Below are 14,505 nucleotides of genomic sequence, written 5' to 3'. Positions count from 1 at the left end.
ACATGTGATTTAATTTTACCAAGTTTTTAATAGCTAGTAACTATTTGTGTAAAGGAATTAAATCTGGAATTCTATCACTTAAAAAAATAGTCAGTTTATTGGTTGAAACTCCCTTTAATTGGGATTGAGCATGCTAAAATAACTAAATGATAGCAGATTCTACATTAATTTGTACATCCATGAAGCAGAAAGCCCTAGTGCCATACTTACAGGGGAACCAGGATGACCAGATGTACCGGGGGGGCCAGGAGGGCCTGGAGGACCCTGGAATATAAATTTGAATGTAAATATAAAGTAAATTAGTATGAAGTACACTGTACATGTTCTTCAGAGACATGACTATTTAGATAGAATGCTGGTATTTTTTTTAAAATGCAAACAACTGTATCTCATTATATGTTAACTCTTCACTGATATAGATACATGTATGAGATATTCAATGAAGATCTTAAAAAGAAAACATTACTGCAGATGAAATTATCCCAGAACCCATAAAATTATTAATAAATCTTATAAAATGTTAAATTTTATCTTTAAAGAAGGGAATTCAAAAGCTAGAAAAATGAGTACAAAATGCTATGAGAATCCCTGCAGTGTTTGATTGACACTGCATCAATGAGGATGCAATTTCTTATCTAGTAGCCAAACTCAGTGTGGGAAAACATTTATCTGATACTATGATCTGAGTTTCTAAAATAATAATGTAAATCAACCTCAAACCTCATAAGTATCTATTGGTATAGATATCACAGAGTTGCATTGATATGGAGATTTAGATGTGCATATGAGAATCATCACACATGGTAAAATAATAATTTGTAAAATTAAAACAAATGGATTATCATCATTCAGAAATAAAAGCTAAACTAAAAAACCAGTTCTGTAGTATGCTGTTTCTAAATAATGATAATAAATTTATAAAACAACAGTTTTCAATTAAGATTTTTCTTGTAATCATTTTTCTGGAGTGTCCATAAGTGGTAGTTTTATTTAAATTTATAGGTCCAATTAAAATAATAGGATTCATAATGCAAATTTAGCTAAGATGCAATGTCACATAAATTCTCCTTGTGGCTTTGAAAAATACAAAAAAGTCACAGCCCTTAAAACTTTACGGATTTGTAAAAAATTCTTTTTGCAACTTACTTTCTACCCACTAAAAGGGCGTTTTTGAAAAAAGGCCATTTGGATCAGTAAAAAGTTTGTGTTTTCTTGTTTTGGAAGTCATGATATGAGGTCCAGTGATTTGGACAGCAGTCCTCTACAATCCCAGAGAATTCAGTGCCATATTCCATTTACTCTCCTGTGGTAGATACTTGCAATGATAATCATAACCTTCTCTATTACTGATCATCCTGAAAGTCTATTCTAAACAAAGGTCATTTTTGTGGGTTTCCATGTATGTTATCGTGTATGGGTGCCCAGGTTTCAAAGATTTTTGCTGTTTTCTTCTATTAAAACTCTAAGTTGTTTACTTGGAAAAAGTCCTTCAGGTACACATACATAATTATTATTTAAGGTAGAGTATAAAGAATCAATGAATTCTGGAAACATTTCTATTTGATTTTGAGAATTGGAGGCAAGGCAGATTGAGATATTGAACAGTCGTTACTTGGACTATTATCTAGAAAGTAATCTTTAATGAATGAAAGATATAAAAATAAGACTGAAAATTTGGGTGAGAAAGATGAAAAGTGGAAGCAAAATGTGACAATATTTGATTAAAAATTAGAAAATGTGTGAGCCCCAAGCATGAAGCATGTAAGCAGGTGAACCCCCTACCCATTCAGGTGGTCATATAGGAAGTGGAATTACAGGCCTGTCAGGAAAAGATATGAGGAAAAACTGAGAGAAGAAACAAGATAATGTAACATCTTCTTTCACAACCTTAATATAGGATAAGCTATTTTGTAAAAGTTCACAAAAATACCAGATTTTTAGAACATTATTTGAAATTTAAGAAACTGGAAGGTTAAACAATACTCTAAAATGCTGAAAAATATTTATACTTACAGCTGGACCAGGAAAGCCAGCTCCTGCTCCTAAACCTCCAGCCTTGACGTCATAAGAGTCATACTGGGGAGAATAGTTCTGCAGCGGAGATTAGAGAAACATGCTCACTTTAACAAATAGATCACAGTTATTTTCAAAAGCACTTTGAAGAAGTTCAGGCAACAGCTACTCTTCACTGGTAGAAGGCTTCTGCATGCCAACAGAGGTGGTATATACTAATTATCTTGTTTGTCCTGTTTCTCTGTAACTTTAGATATTAGACATACTACAAAACACTTGCTTGTATAATGCATGAATATTTCAACTAAATTGTTAAATACAGATTCAATGTTAATGCCCAAATTTGATCTTAAATACTCTCATTCAAACCATTATTACTAAGCAATATCTATAGCATTACGTAGAATCATAGACTTGAAGTTTAAAGAATCTTAAGATTATAAAATCCAAACTTCTCATTTTGTACTGGAAACTGGTTAAGTCAAATTACTTTTCTAAACAGTTAATGAAACAAATAAAATTTATATCTCTGGATTTATGGTTAAATACGCCTAATAGTTGTATCCCAAATTAAGCATTGTTACAGGGGGGAAAAATACTAATATTAGAAATGATCATATACTTATTGAATTTTTTGAAACTTATTTTAATTTTTGTTCCAGGTCTAGAGATAGATTCTATTTGGTTACCAGGATAAGAATAAGTTAGACAATATTATTTGCTTCTTGCTGAATTGCTTTTTGGAAAACTCTTTTTAAAACTCATAAAGATTTTCTAATTTTTCCTAAACATAAAGATTTTCTAATTTTTCCTAATCTAGGTTCTGTTTTAAGGAGAATCTTTAGTCCTATAATTCATTACCTGACCACCAGGACATGGTTCACAGATTCCAGGGGAGCCAGGAGAACCAGGGGAACCTGGTTGCCCTGGGATACCAGGGTCACCATTTCTCCCAGGAATACCAGGAGGGCCCTAAAAAAATTAAGGATAAAAGTAATCAAAAGAGTGAAACATCCTGTGATTAAGAATCATTATCATATTTTTGCTTCTCTGCTTTATGGTATTAGGAATCAGTGCAAGTGATATCTTTTCTAATGAATAAATGCCTTTTTATGCAAAATTTGTGAATAATTTGATTATAATGATAAAGACATTATATGAACTTTTGGCAATATGAATATTGACATGAGTAATTATGAATTTTTAGTTTGTCATTTGATCTCATTATTTAGATATGGAATACTAAAGAAAAATGTCTGACTAATTAAAGTTCAAATCTGAAAAGGACATGGAAAAGAATTATCATAACATGAATTTATTCCCCTGAAGAATGTTTACTTACTCGATCTCCTTTGGGGCCTTGACGTCCTTGACCAACAGAAGGACCTGTAGTCTAGTAAATGGAAAAGATACAGATTTAACAAGACATAGAAAAAAGTTTCCAAGAACTACATCACAATTTACATGTTTGTTTGTTAAACCATGTTAAATGCTTTAAATTGTCATTTACTTATAATACTGGAATGACTATTGGACAGACACAACTTAAATTTCTTTTGAAGCTCTTATGTAGAAGCTATTCATGTATTTTAACCAGAATCTTGAAGATGTACAAAAATTTCTTGGTACTCACAGGTCTTGGACTCGGTGGACAAATTGCACAACATTCTCCAAATGGGATTTCTGGGTTGGGGCAGTCTAAACCTTCCTCATCACATAGTATGTCATCGCAGAGAACTAATCCTGCGTCACAGACACATACTTGGCATGGTTCCGGCTTCCAGACATCTCGAGCTGCATAGGTCTGACCGAGATAGGTGCAGCCATCCTCTAAAGGTAGAGAGTAAATTACCGGGTACAATGTTATTTTTGTTATGCAGTCACGACTATTGACAACACCCAAAGTAGAGATAGTTTGGAACAAATGTATTCTCCCTTTCATTAGAAAATCATATCTTTCCTACATCATTTGCTAAGACTAGGAGAGATTGCTTAAAACACCAAATCTGCTAATTAACATAAATTGACACAACAAAGGAAATTTTCCTTAAAATAGTCAATTTTAAAATAACAGAAATTTTAATTTCATTTATACTAAAATGAAAAAGATTATTGGGCTTCTTTTAAATGTTTTCCATGGATATCTTTCAAGCATTTAAACATTTATTTATTCATTAATTGTTCAATTGAAAATAAGCTTTCTATCCAAATTGCTATTCTTGGGTTTAACAGTAGATGGGAGCATTAAATTAAGAAGATGATTTTGTTACCAACTCAAAGAACTTCTATATTTTATTAACTTAGTTGAGAAATTCATAGGAAAGATGAGTTAATCTTAGCAGTATAAAACTCTTTCAAAATTTCCTGAAAGACGTTCACAAAACTTATATGCACTGTATGTCACTGGTAGCTCTGTTTGTCATTAGTAGGTCAATATTATATGGCAATATGTTGTATACTCCATATGAATGTAAAGAAGTCTTCAATTCACAAAAGAAAGAGGTGGTGGTGGTGATGGCAGAGGAGGGGGAGAGAGAGAGAAGAGAGGAAGGGAGGAGGAGTGAAAGAGAGGGAAAGAGAGATATGTTCTTACAATAAATATTGGCAAGGAATAAGTAGAAATAAAAGGAAAAAGTATGAATCATGACCATGTGTATTTGTGGCTTAAAATGGTAAAGAATTTGTCTCAACCAAAATTTTAGTCTCAATTCCTAATTATATGCAAGATCCTGGATTCAGTTGCTATTAACAATGAATCAGCTTAGAAACTGTCAAAATTAAACCTGGTCTCAATTCTTGAAGCATTATCTGTGGATTGTGGTTAAATACAAACTTTATTTCTTGAAGATTACTATGATAGTTTGCCAATAATTGAATAAATATAATTTATTTATTATTGCTTCTATTTCTCATTTCCACACATTTGTGCAGAAACAAAGTTAGTCACAGTTAGATACACAGTTGTGAAACACCTGGAAAGTTCTTGGTCAATTCTAGAAGTTTAAAAACCCATTCTTATTTTGTGTTACAACTTCCCAGAGTGGGCTAGAGTTCATAAATGAAAAAGAAAAAAAAAAGAAAGAAAAGAAAAGAAAAAACAACATGGTGGTTTTATTGAAATTTTAAATAGGAAGAAAGGATCTATTTAGAAAAGTTACTCCAATTCCTTTTCCATGTTTAAAACAGATACATGAGAACATGGGAAAGGTGTATCTAAGCTTTTAAAGAAACATTTCTTTATTCTTAGTGATTGTAAAAGCTGAGTGCCAAAATGCTTATTACCACGATGGAAAGTAAGACTATTGGATGATATTGTGGAAAACATTTAAAAGAAGCCCAATAATCTTTTTCATTTTACGAACAATGATAACATAAGATGGGCTAGGCATTCTATTCATTTATTTTCTATGCAGAACTGACATCTTTAAGAACTAAGTCCATTGGTTTGCAGAAAAAATATCTGAAAGTTTTGAGATAAAAGATTTAAAAGTACATTCTTCCATCTTTGTATTGGTTTCCTTTTCTTAAAGTGGATGGTTTTAAAACCTGTGCATCAACTGTATATAAAATGTTCCTTCAGATTATTTTCAGCTCAAGATTTTTCCAATGAAAACCAAATTTCATGCCACACCCAGACCCTTCAAATACTACTAGATTGTGCTTAGGATTCTTTCAGCTCTTTCTCTCTTGATCAGAAATATCTTGCTACATTTAATATAGTAAGTGGGTTATACAAAATAGCTATGGAATACCCATGGCATATTAAAGCCACATGAAGATAACAGATAAAGAGGTTTAAACAACTAATATTTTAAGTAGCTTCTCTTCCTTTGTTCTTAATTTGTCTTGAAGTCAGCATAAATCATATTTTATCTAATGTTTGCATCCTTCTGTGTTTATGTGTCATTGAGGGTGTTTTCATATTGGTAGAAATATAGCATATTCTGTTTGTTCTGAAAACTATTAAATAAAAGAGACAAATATTGACTAAAAATTTAAATGTATTTGTTATAATTAGGTTAAACACAAGTGTTATATAAATAAAAATTATTATTTTGCTTCTTGTTTCCAAATTTAAACCTCATATAAATATCATCTTAGAGTACTTTTACTGTTTTCTTCTTTTAACATATTTTCAAATTCATTTTAGATTGATAAAACATGAAATTATACTATCTCATGTTCTGATACATGTATGCATTATTTTATTATTAATTTAAATTAAGTATATTTATTACCTCAAACATTTATCATTTGTTTATGGTGAAAACTTCTAAAATTCTTTCTAGTTCTTTAAAAATTTACAGTGCACTGTTGTTATCCATAGACACACTATTTCATTAAACTGTAGCTTAGTACCCATGGGTCGGTCAACATTTCTTCATCTCCCCCTCACCACCTCCCCTTGGGCCCCTGTCCCTCTCCCAGCCTCTGGCAACCACCATTCTATTCTCAACTTCTAGGAAATCAACTCTGTTTATTTTCTTTTGATCTGCTCATGACAATTAACATGATGTGTGTATGCTTTGTTTTGTTTTATAAAGTCATGTTGTTCTAAGTAAAAAAATAAATTTGGCATGCTTAAAAAATAACATAAAAATTAATATAGTCTTGCTTGCTACCATAACATTTCATTTCCACTGAAAAGTTAATGGAGAAACAGAGAAAGGGCTGATGTTCAACCACAAGTTTCTGCTTAAAACCTTTCAAGAAATTGCCTTTAGGAGAGCCATCTTTCTTTTCAGAATTGCACAGCTTTTTCTAATTTGTCATTTCTGTGCCTGACTATATATGGTTAGTAATACACAGTACCAAAAGCTCAACCTCTTATACAGATGTCTTAGGCCCTCAGTACATGGAAAAATCATAGAAAAGCCAAGAAAAAGAATGTTTTGTCTCCAAGTGGAATAAAATGCTTTTGGTAGCTATTAACACTATTCAAAAATAGAATAGAAAATAAGATTCAGAAGTAAGTCATCTCATTTTCTTAGTTATTGTCAGAGTAACTTTGATAAAAGATACGTTGAATGTTTTATTAAAAAAATATTGAATAAAATGTAAACATTCTAATTTTTATTACTGGACAAGGTAACAGATTTTACAATTACTTCCTTTAATGTTGTTGTTTAACAATAGTCTTCCTGTTCCATTTGGCAATTTAAAACTCCACCTCTCATGTCACTTGATATTTCTATTTCTTATTCAAAAGTAAGTTTCTGAAATAAATTTACCTGCAATTGCACAAGCAATGCACTATACTAAATCATCTCCTTACTGAGAGATCTATATTATAAGACAAAATGATTCACTCTAACCTTAAATCACTCTAACCTTCTTTGTTTTCCTAGCACTGTTTGGGAACTTTAGAGAAACATAAAGTCAATAACTTAATTTTATGTATTTCAATAGACTTAAACCTCCAACTTTTTTGTTTCCATTTTTCTAATATTAAATCATGTTAACTTGAAATAATCTTATAACTGAACTAAAATATAATGCAACGTATGCTTATCTCAATACCATTTTGAAGTAAAAATAATATTCCATGAAGCTTCTTAACAAATAGGTAATTTAATTTGAGCAATGAGTGACAGTTTTTCCTCTTCTTAATGAATTCTCATCTGGGAAAAGGTACTCTGCAATCTGGAAAACTAAAAATTACAGATGTGATATGTAAATTACCATAACATTTTTTTCCCATTACTTTTGAATATTTTATAAATGTGAGTGTTTGGAGTTCATATAGTTTCTAAATGAAATAAGTTTGATTTCTCTTTAAAATTATGTCACAAGTGTTTGGAAAATATACATTTTTATGAAATTATTTTGCTGCTTACATATTTATTTTACATATTATATTCATATATGTTAGATGAGTTAACAGAAAAATTCTGAAGAAAAAATATGTAGATGATATAGATGGATAATTTCAATCTAAAAATTATATTTTTCATGGGCAAGGTAGACTTTGCTTATTCTATCACCATCAGAATTTAAAAAAGAAACAAAACTTTATGAATCATAATTTCTGGGTGTTTCCTTTATTCTTTATAGATACATAATTTTGTGTTTCTAATAAAATTTTCTTATGTTGATTATTTTTTTATTCTGCCTAAAGTAAAAATGGATAGTAGAAATCTAAAAGTATCTTATATCTAACCATCAGCAATTGTCTCTGTAATATATTTTAATGTCAAATATGAAAGCATTGAAGAATATACTATTTATTCTGTTACAGTTGACAAATTAAATTATACTTTGATATAAAATTAAATTATACTTTGATAACAAAAATTTTACATTTGACCTTTCTTACCACTAAGTCACTAAGTAATTTCTTTCTTAGACCATTTTACTTGCAAGTACTACTACTGGGATTACCAGACAGAATATTATAATATCTCCTATGTTGTAAGCACTGTTCTGAGTGGTTTACATCCATTTGACTTAATCCTCTCAAGTCCCTATGAGATGAGTCCTGCAATAACCCTGACTTTTCAGATGAAGAAGCTGAAACAAATGGTAAGTAATTTCTCCAAGGTTACATCATCAAGGGTAAAGCTACAATTTTAATCTAGGAAGGCTTTCTCTTACATTCAATACTCTGAGCCATTGCATTCTATTCCCTTTCTGCTTTCAAAGACTGGGTAGGATTACATAGGAAAGCTTCAAAACTCTGTCCCATGTGGTTTATAAATCCTGCAAGGTTAAAATAAGAGTCTAAAAAGCAGATTTTTTGAGAAGTAATATTTCTCTGAATAATGTCTTTTCTCTCTGGTCTCAAAACAAGCATCTGGAGTTAAATTCTATTGTTTATTTCTCTTGACCTTATGAAAAAAAGTTATATCTCCAAGGCCACCCTGATGGCATCCAGACCACCAACAGGATCAACATGTGATTTAGAAGCACAGCATCCATTTTACTACATACAGAGAAGGAGGATTCCAATTACAACTATAACAAATAGACAAAGTTTCTGCATCCAGTGAAAAAACATTCAGGATGTCTTACTAAGATGCTGATTTTCAGAAAATATAGTTACTAAGTGGTTCATGTTAATGAACATATACCTTCATCACAATTCTCCTCTGAATGATACTCTGACATTAAAAACATACCATACAACTCCAAAGAATGTTTCTATGATTTTAATTTATTTAAGAACTGTAGTATCTGTTTGTAATCCTCCACAACCAAATACCATTAGGGGGATGGAAAGAGTTTCAGAAAAACACATACCATTTTCCAAAGCAGTAATTTCTCAATGTTAGTTTTCAAGGAAAATTTAACTTTTAGGGATTTCTGGATCCTTTATTTTTGGTAGCTTTTTGTCCTCTTTGAACTTTTCTTTTTTGTTCATTAAGGTTGCATGTAAATGGCAGTGTTTGACCTCAGTCATGGAAAAAAAACAAGGCTTTTATTAGCTAATCTGAAAGGAATCCACTTCTGCTATGTTTTCATTAGGCACAGACAGAAATTCTAGTGGTTAATATAACTCTCTGAATTGCTGTTCACAAATGATTTGTGTAAGAAAAGTGAACTCACTTTTTCCATTGTCATCTTGACATGAAACAGGCAAAGTTTCCCTGTTGAAAATTCTGGACTTTTAAAAATACCATGCAACTTAGTTTTCTGAGTGTGGCAAATGATGGGACTGAGCTAAAAAGAAAAGTCGCTAGGGAAACTGTTTTATAGAAAACAATTCACTGAGATGTTTCCAGAAACTTATTGTAGACCTGGAAACTTTACAAATGTTCCCCTTGTCTAGCAAAAGTAATAACATCTTTCATCTTTAAAGCTTTAGCTCATAAGCAATCCACTTTAATCACTTCAAGGTGGTGATATCACTTGATGTTACAAAATGAAAGAACTGGCTACATAATCTTTGGAACTCTGCACAAAAGCAACAACATCCACAATGGAAATCGTGGAGTTTTGATAGATGGTACTCTCTTCTGAGTGACAGCTCAAGACTTGGCATAAGACTCTGTAGGTGTGGAATAGTGGCTTTCATGAGGAACTATCTTTTAGTCTCAACTATAATTCTGGTAAAATCACAGAGAATAGTTGAAAATTTTAAAAATAAATCTATGAATAAGACATCAACCCAGGAATCTGAATAAGTTAAAAGGCATTTTATTCTCTCAGTTTTTCCTTCTTTCTCTGCATCGATGGAGAGGCTTTGATCTTTTATATGTTTCGAATTGAAGCAAAGATACCTATTTACATACAGGCCTTCAGATTATCTGATGTTGAGTATTCTGGAAGGAGTAAAGAAATGCAAGGTATCATGAGCAAAACCCACAAAAATTTTCTTTCAATAATTCTTTATTTACTACTAATGTACATTTTTCACAGGACCATGGTATTTTCTGGTTAAAGCATAAACTCTGAGTCTCTTCTTTAAAAAACAAAAGCAGTTTTACCAGTTCAAAGTTAAACACTAAACATACAAGTACCTATCCCTTTTCACCTTTATAAATATACTAGCTCAACTATTTTTTAGGACCATGTACTATTTTTTGGTATCTCTCTTCAGTGAAAACAATTACAAAAATAAGAGAGTTCAGGTATTTTAAATTTATGCTTTGTGTCCTTCAAGCTTAACAGGATTTTGGTTCTAGTCTTAACTCTGTCATTATCTAATTTCATGAACTCAACTAAAGTACTAGACCCATGTGAGATGAGTGACACAGATTTGAGAACATTTATGTAAAAGAAGAGGTTCTTTTAAGGTACAATTGTTTCTTGTAAATTAATGCTACTCTGTCTTTCATTAGTTAAGTATGTTTAATAATAGGGACAGCACAAGTCAGAAAACTTGAATGGTAACTGATCAGTTACAATTTTTTTCTTTAAGCATAATGGAAAATAGATTATCATGATGTGAAATGAGAAACTGAATCTCTACTTTTGAAATATATAAACATACAAAGGTCCACAACTCCTTTTAGTCAAATTATTACTGTAGAAAATTTAACAATTCAAAGAACACACTGGATTACAACTGTTTCTGTCCCTGCCTGAATGAAACAGTATTAATGAGTAATATTTATCTCTACATCTATCTACATATCTAATAAGCAGTGAGTAAAATACTTATGTCAAGAAAGGGTTACATCAGAGTCTCTGAAAATGAAAAAATATTTTTAAAAAGTCAAATGTAAAAATGTGGAAATGGTCCACAAATTTTATTTCCAATATCTTTAAATATTGTCACCATTGTTTGTGTGTATTTGGCTATATTTGATTGGTAACATTTCATATATTTAAGAAAGAATGTTTAATACTTAAAATTCACACATATGATATTTTCAAATCTCACTATAAAATGCTGAGTTCCCTATACACTGATTTTGGTTATGTAAGTGGTGTCTCCATCAGCCGCTAGATGGCGCGTGTTTGCACCTAAAGCTTGGCATGTTTATAAACCACAGGAAATATAAAACAGATCACGTTTTTCCATTGCTGGAATAAAGCACATGTATAAAATAAATCTTTCACAAATTTGTAAAAATACCAAAATACTTTGTGAAGACATTTTTTTTTTTTTTTTTTTTTTTAATGCTCCAAAAACCTCAGAGTAGGCCACAGTTCATGCGCTTCAGCGCTGTGCTGTTCCTGGTGTAGCTGGGCATTTGCAAGACACCCCCACCCCAGCGCTACAGGGTACTCCCAGTGTGCTATGTATTCAGCCACCTCCTGTAACCTCCCCAAAGCTTATCCATAAGCAGGTTTTTCTTATAAAGCTTATAAGAAACATAAGTCACAGTGTCTTAAAGCATCTAAACTTTTTTTCATGACACAAACAATGAAGTTAAACAAAGTCCCTCCCATCTTCTTTTAAGAGCACACAAATGTAAAGAGGTGAACAAAAAGAAATTATGTGATGTGAAGACAATGTACGTATCAAGCACTCCTTTTCTTCCTAAAGTTCAGAAGAAAACATCATAGTGCTTATATCTCATAGCTCTTATAATCACTAGGTAATTACAAATAGTTAACTGATCTTTTGAACTCAAACCCAAGTTTGTAGTCTTGTCAGTGAGCGAGAACTCTGTGATGTTTCCTCCAGAAATCAGTAGAAATTAATAACTTTAGAAAATAGGTGAAAATCTTTATTGGGGTGGGGTCTATTAATTATTTCTTATCGTAGGGGAGGACTGAGACTTGTAGAATCTTCTAGGAGGGACAGAATAGGAAGGGAAAGGGAGAAATGATAGGAAAGGAAGGAAAATGGAGTGCTTGAGAGAAAGGATGAGGAGACAAGGGGAGAGAAGAGATGGAGGAAGAGGTGCTTTCATGGGGATAGGGAGGGAGTGAGAGAGGAAGGGAAGGCAACAATGAAGAGAGATGGGCTGTGCCTAGGATGGGGGTGGGGTGATGAGTGAGGAAGGAAAAGGCAGAGGATGTCTTAAGGAGCCAAAAGGGGTGGAGAGACAAGGAGGAGGGAAAAGGAAGGGAGAGAGGGGCTAAGGAACAAGGAATATGGGTGTTCCTCTTCTTCTGTGGCCATGGATGATATATAACTAATGAACTGTCATTGGGTATTTCCCTCCACCCACATTTGCGTATATAATTTTGAAGATACTAAACATATTTGATATCACAAATAAAAAACAATTTTTCTTATACAGTAATCGCAAAAACTATAGATTAAAAAATAAACTTAAAAAATAAACATGTTTATATGTAAAGAAAATTTGTTAACTAATGATTTTGTCTAGTTATCTTTAAGTTTAATATTGAAGTGGTTATTTCAGTTAATTGGTTCAGTATTTTCATGGCTATAAGGAACATACAAATTTACAAAAAACATTTCACATAAATAATGAGTGTTTTAAACATATAAACTTTCTATATGCAAATATTGGAAAAATATAGTCAATCCGTTTTTTGAAGGCAAACTTTAATGTCTTTACTTTGTAGAAAAGTCAAAACATTCCTGTGGAAAACACTTTTTAAAGTATTCTCTTCATTAATATAAGTGCAGCCAAAATACAGAACATGCAGGAAATACTAGATCTGTAACCATAAACTATTAGAAGATATGGATTGATCAACTACTCAAGTACTTGAAACAATAAAATCAGGAACATTGAAACTTTTTACCTCTCTGAACCCATTTAAGGAACATTGACAGATATTCTGTTGTTACCACTTTACAGAAATATATTAAACTATTTTAATGATTCATAATAACTTCCTTTAGACTAGTCTTAATGCATGCTATTTTTAAAGGGTCTTATCTTATTGAGGAAACAATACTCAACATTCAATCCTTACAAAGAATCCAGCATACAAAGGAGAACATAAAATTATTACAAGAAACCAATAACTTCCAGACTGCAGAGGGAAGCATTCCAAGCCATTAACAGTCCAGGAGGAAAGCCTTTTAAAACTATTTTTAAAAGTTTCCAGTACCTTAAACATGAAAACAAGTTAGTACAAGAAAATCTTTATTTTATGCATAGAGAACTTCTAAATACAAACAAGATGTTATTCTTTTGAACAAATGTAAAAAGCAAAATTATGCTCAGATTAACATGTAACAATTGAGAGTTCATAGAGAAATCTTTCAGGAGGCTGATTTTCCCCTTTATACTTCTTTGTAAGAAATAAAGACGAAAACCTCAGAAAGTTCCTTGGAATCAATACCTACTCACCCGAACTCTGTTGCGCCAAAATAACAGTGGGATGAAGCAGAGCGAGAAGTAACCAGGTTCCCTTTTGCACAAAGCTCATCATGTCTAAATATCAGACATGAGACTCTTTGTGCAAAAAGGAGAAAAGAAAAGCAGTTCAAAGTAGCACCATCAGTTGTTCCCTGCCCTTCAGCACCAGGCCCGTCATAAAACTCAGCCACTGAGATTCCTTTGCTCTGGCCTTAAATAGGAAAAAGTTTGGCTTCCCTCACTTTCCAGCCCCTTTCTGAAATATGAGAGCAGCACCCATCCCCTTAGCAGTAAAAGAAATGATTAATATTTCTTTTTCTCTTATAGAGGACAGAACCCACAGAGTTAGAAAAATAGCACATCTGGAGCTTGTGTGCATCTGATTATGTATGTTACATACTTTAGCCTTACATACACGTTTGTGAACTTATGAACATATATGGAAATGCTTTGCTTTGTGTTTATAGTATGAGAATTCTCACTGTATGTTTATTCCTCCTTTTAACATTAACAACTGCAAAATTTTGAGAAATTGCCTGAAACATTCTCAGGCATGAATAATTTTGCAAACTTTATCTTCCTAGAAGATTTTGATATTGAGATTTTGCCAGAATCTACCCTAACTCAATTTAAATAGGGAACTGTAGGAGATTAGCTAGAAGAAATGCATCTGTTTTCTTTTTTCACTCATCCACCCACCCTGTCAAAGGACTAAGTATCTGAACTATGTTTGAAGGGAATCCTAACAGTTAGATACTAATCTACAGCAGTTTCTAGTTCTCACAAATTTCTTTAGCAAGTCTGAGTGCTTTTTTGT

The 14,505-nt window shown here is 32.0% G+C and overlaps 1 protein-coding gene across 1 annotated transcript in view; it reads right to left on the bottom strand.

Annotated features, from left to right (window-relative positions):
* The window catches only part of Col3a1 (collagen type III alpha 1 chain), a 38,023-nt gene extending 24,139 nt beyond the window's left edge, over positions 1-13,884 (bottom strand). The window contains exons 1-6 of the mRNA XM_015481141.2: positions 13,680-13,884; positions 3,647-3,843; positions 3,356-3,406; positions 2,875-2,985; positions 2,014-2,091; positions 211-264 (exon numbers count right to left, since the gene is read on the bottom strand). Of these exons, the coding sequence (XP_015336627.1) occupies positions 211-264; positions 2,014-2,091; positions 2,875-2,985; positions 3,356-3,406; positions 3,647-3,843; positions 13,680-13,761 (573 nt within the window). The 5' untranslated portion in view covers positions 13,762-13,884. The remainder of the gene's footprint in view (positions 1-210; positions 265-2,013; positions 2,092-2,874; positions 2,986-3,355; positions 3,407-3,646; positions 3,844-13,679) is intronic.
* Positions 13,885-14,505: the final 621 nt, after the last annotated feature.

This window comes from Marmota marmota, unplaced genomic scaffold (assembly GCF_001458135.2).
Source record: "Marmota marmota marmota unplaced genomic scaffold, marMar, whole genome shotgun sequence".
Lineage (NCBI taxonomy): Eukaryota > Metazoa > Chordata > Mammalia > Rodentia > Sciuridae > Marmota > Marmota marmota.
Note: the sequence above shows the minus strand (reverse complement) of the source record. Positions and strands in the feature narration are given on the sequence as shown.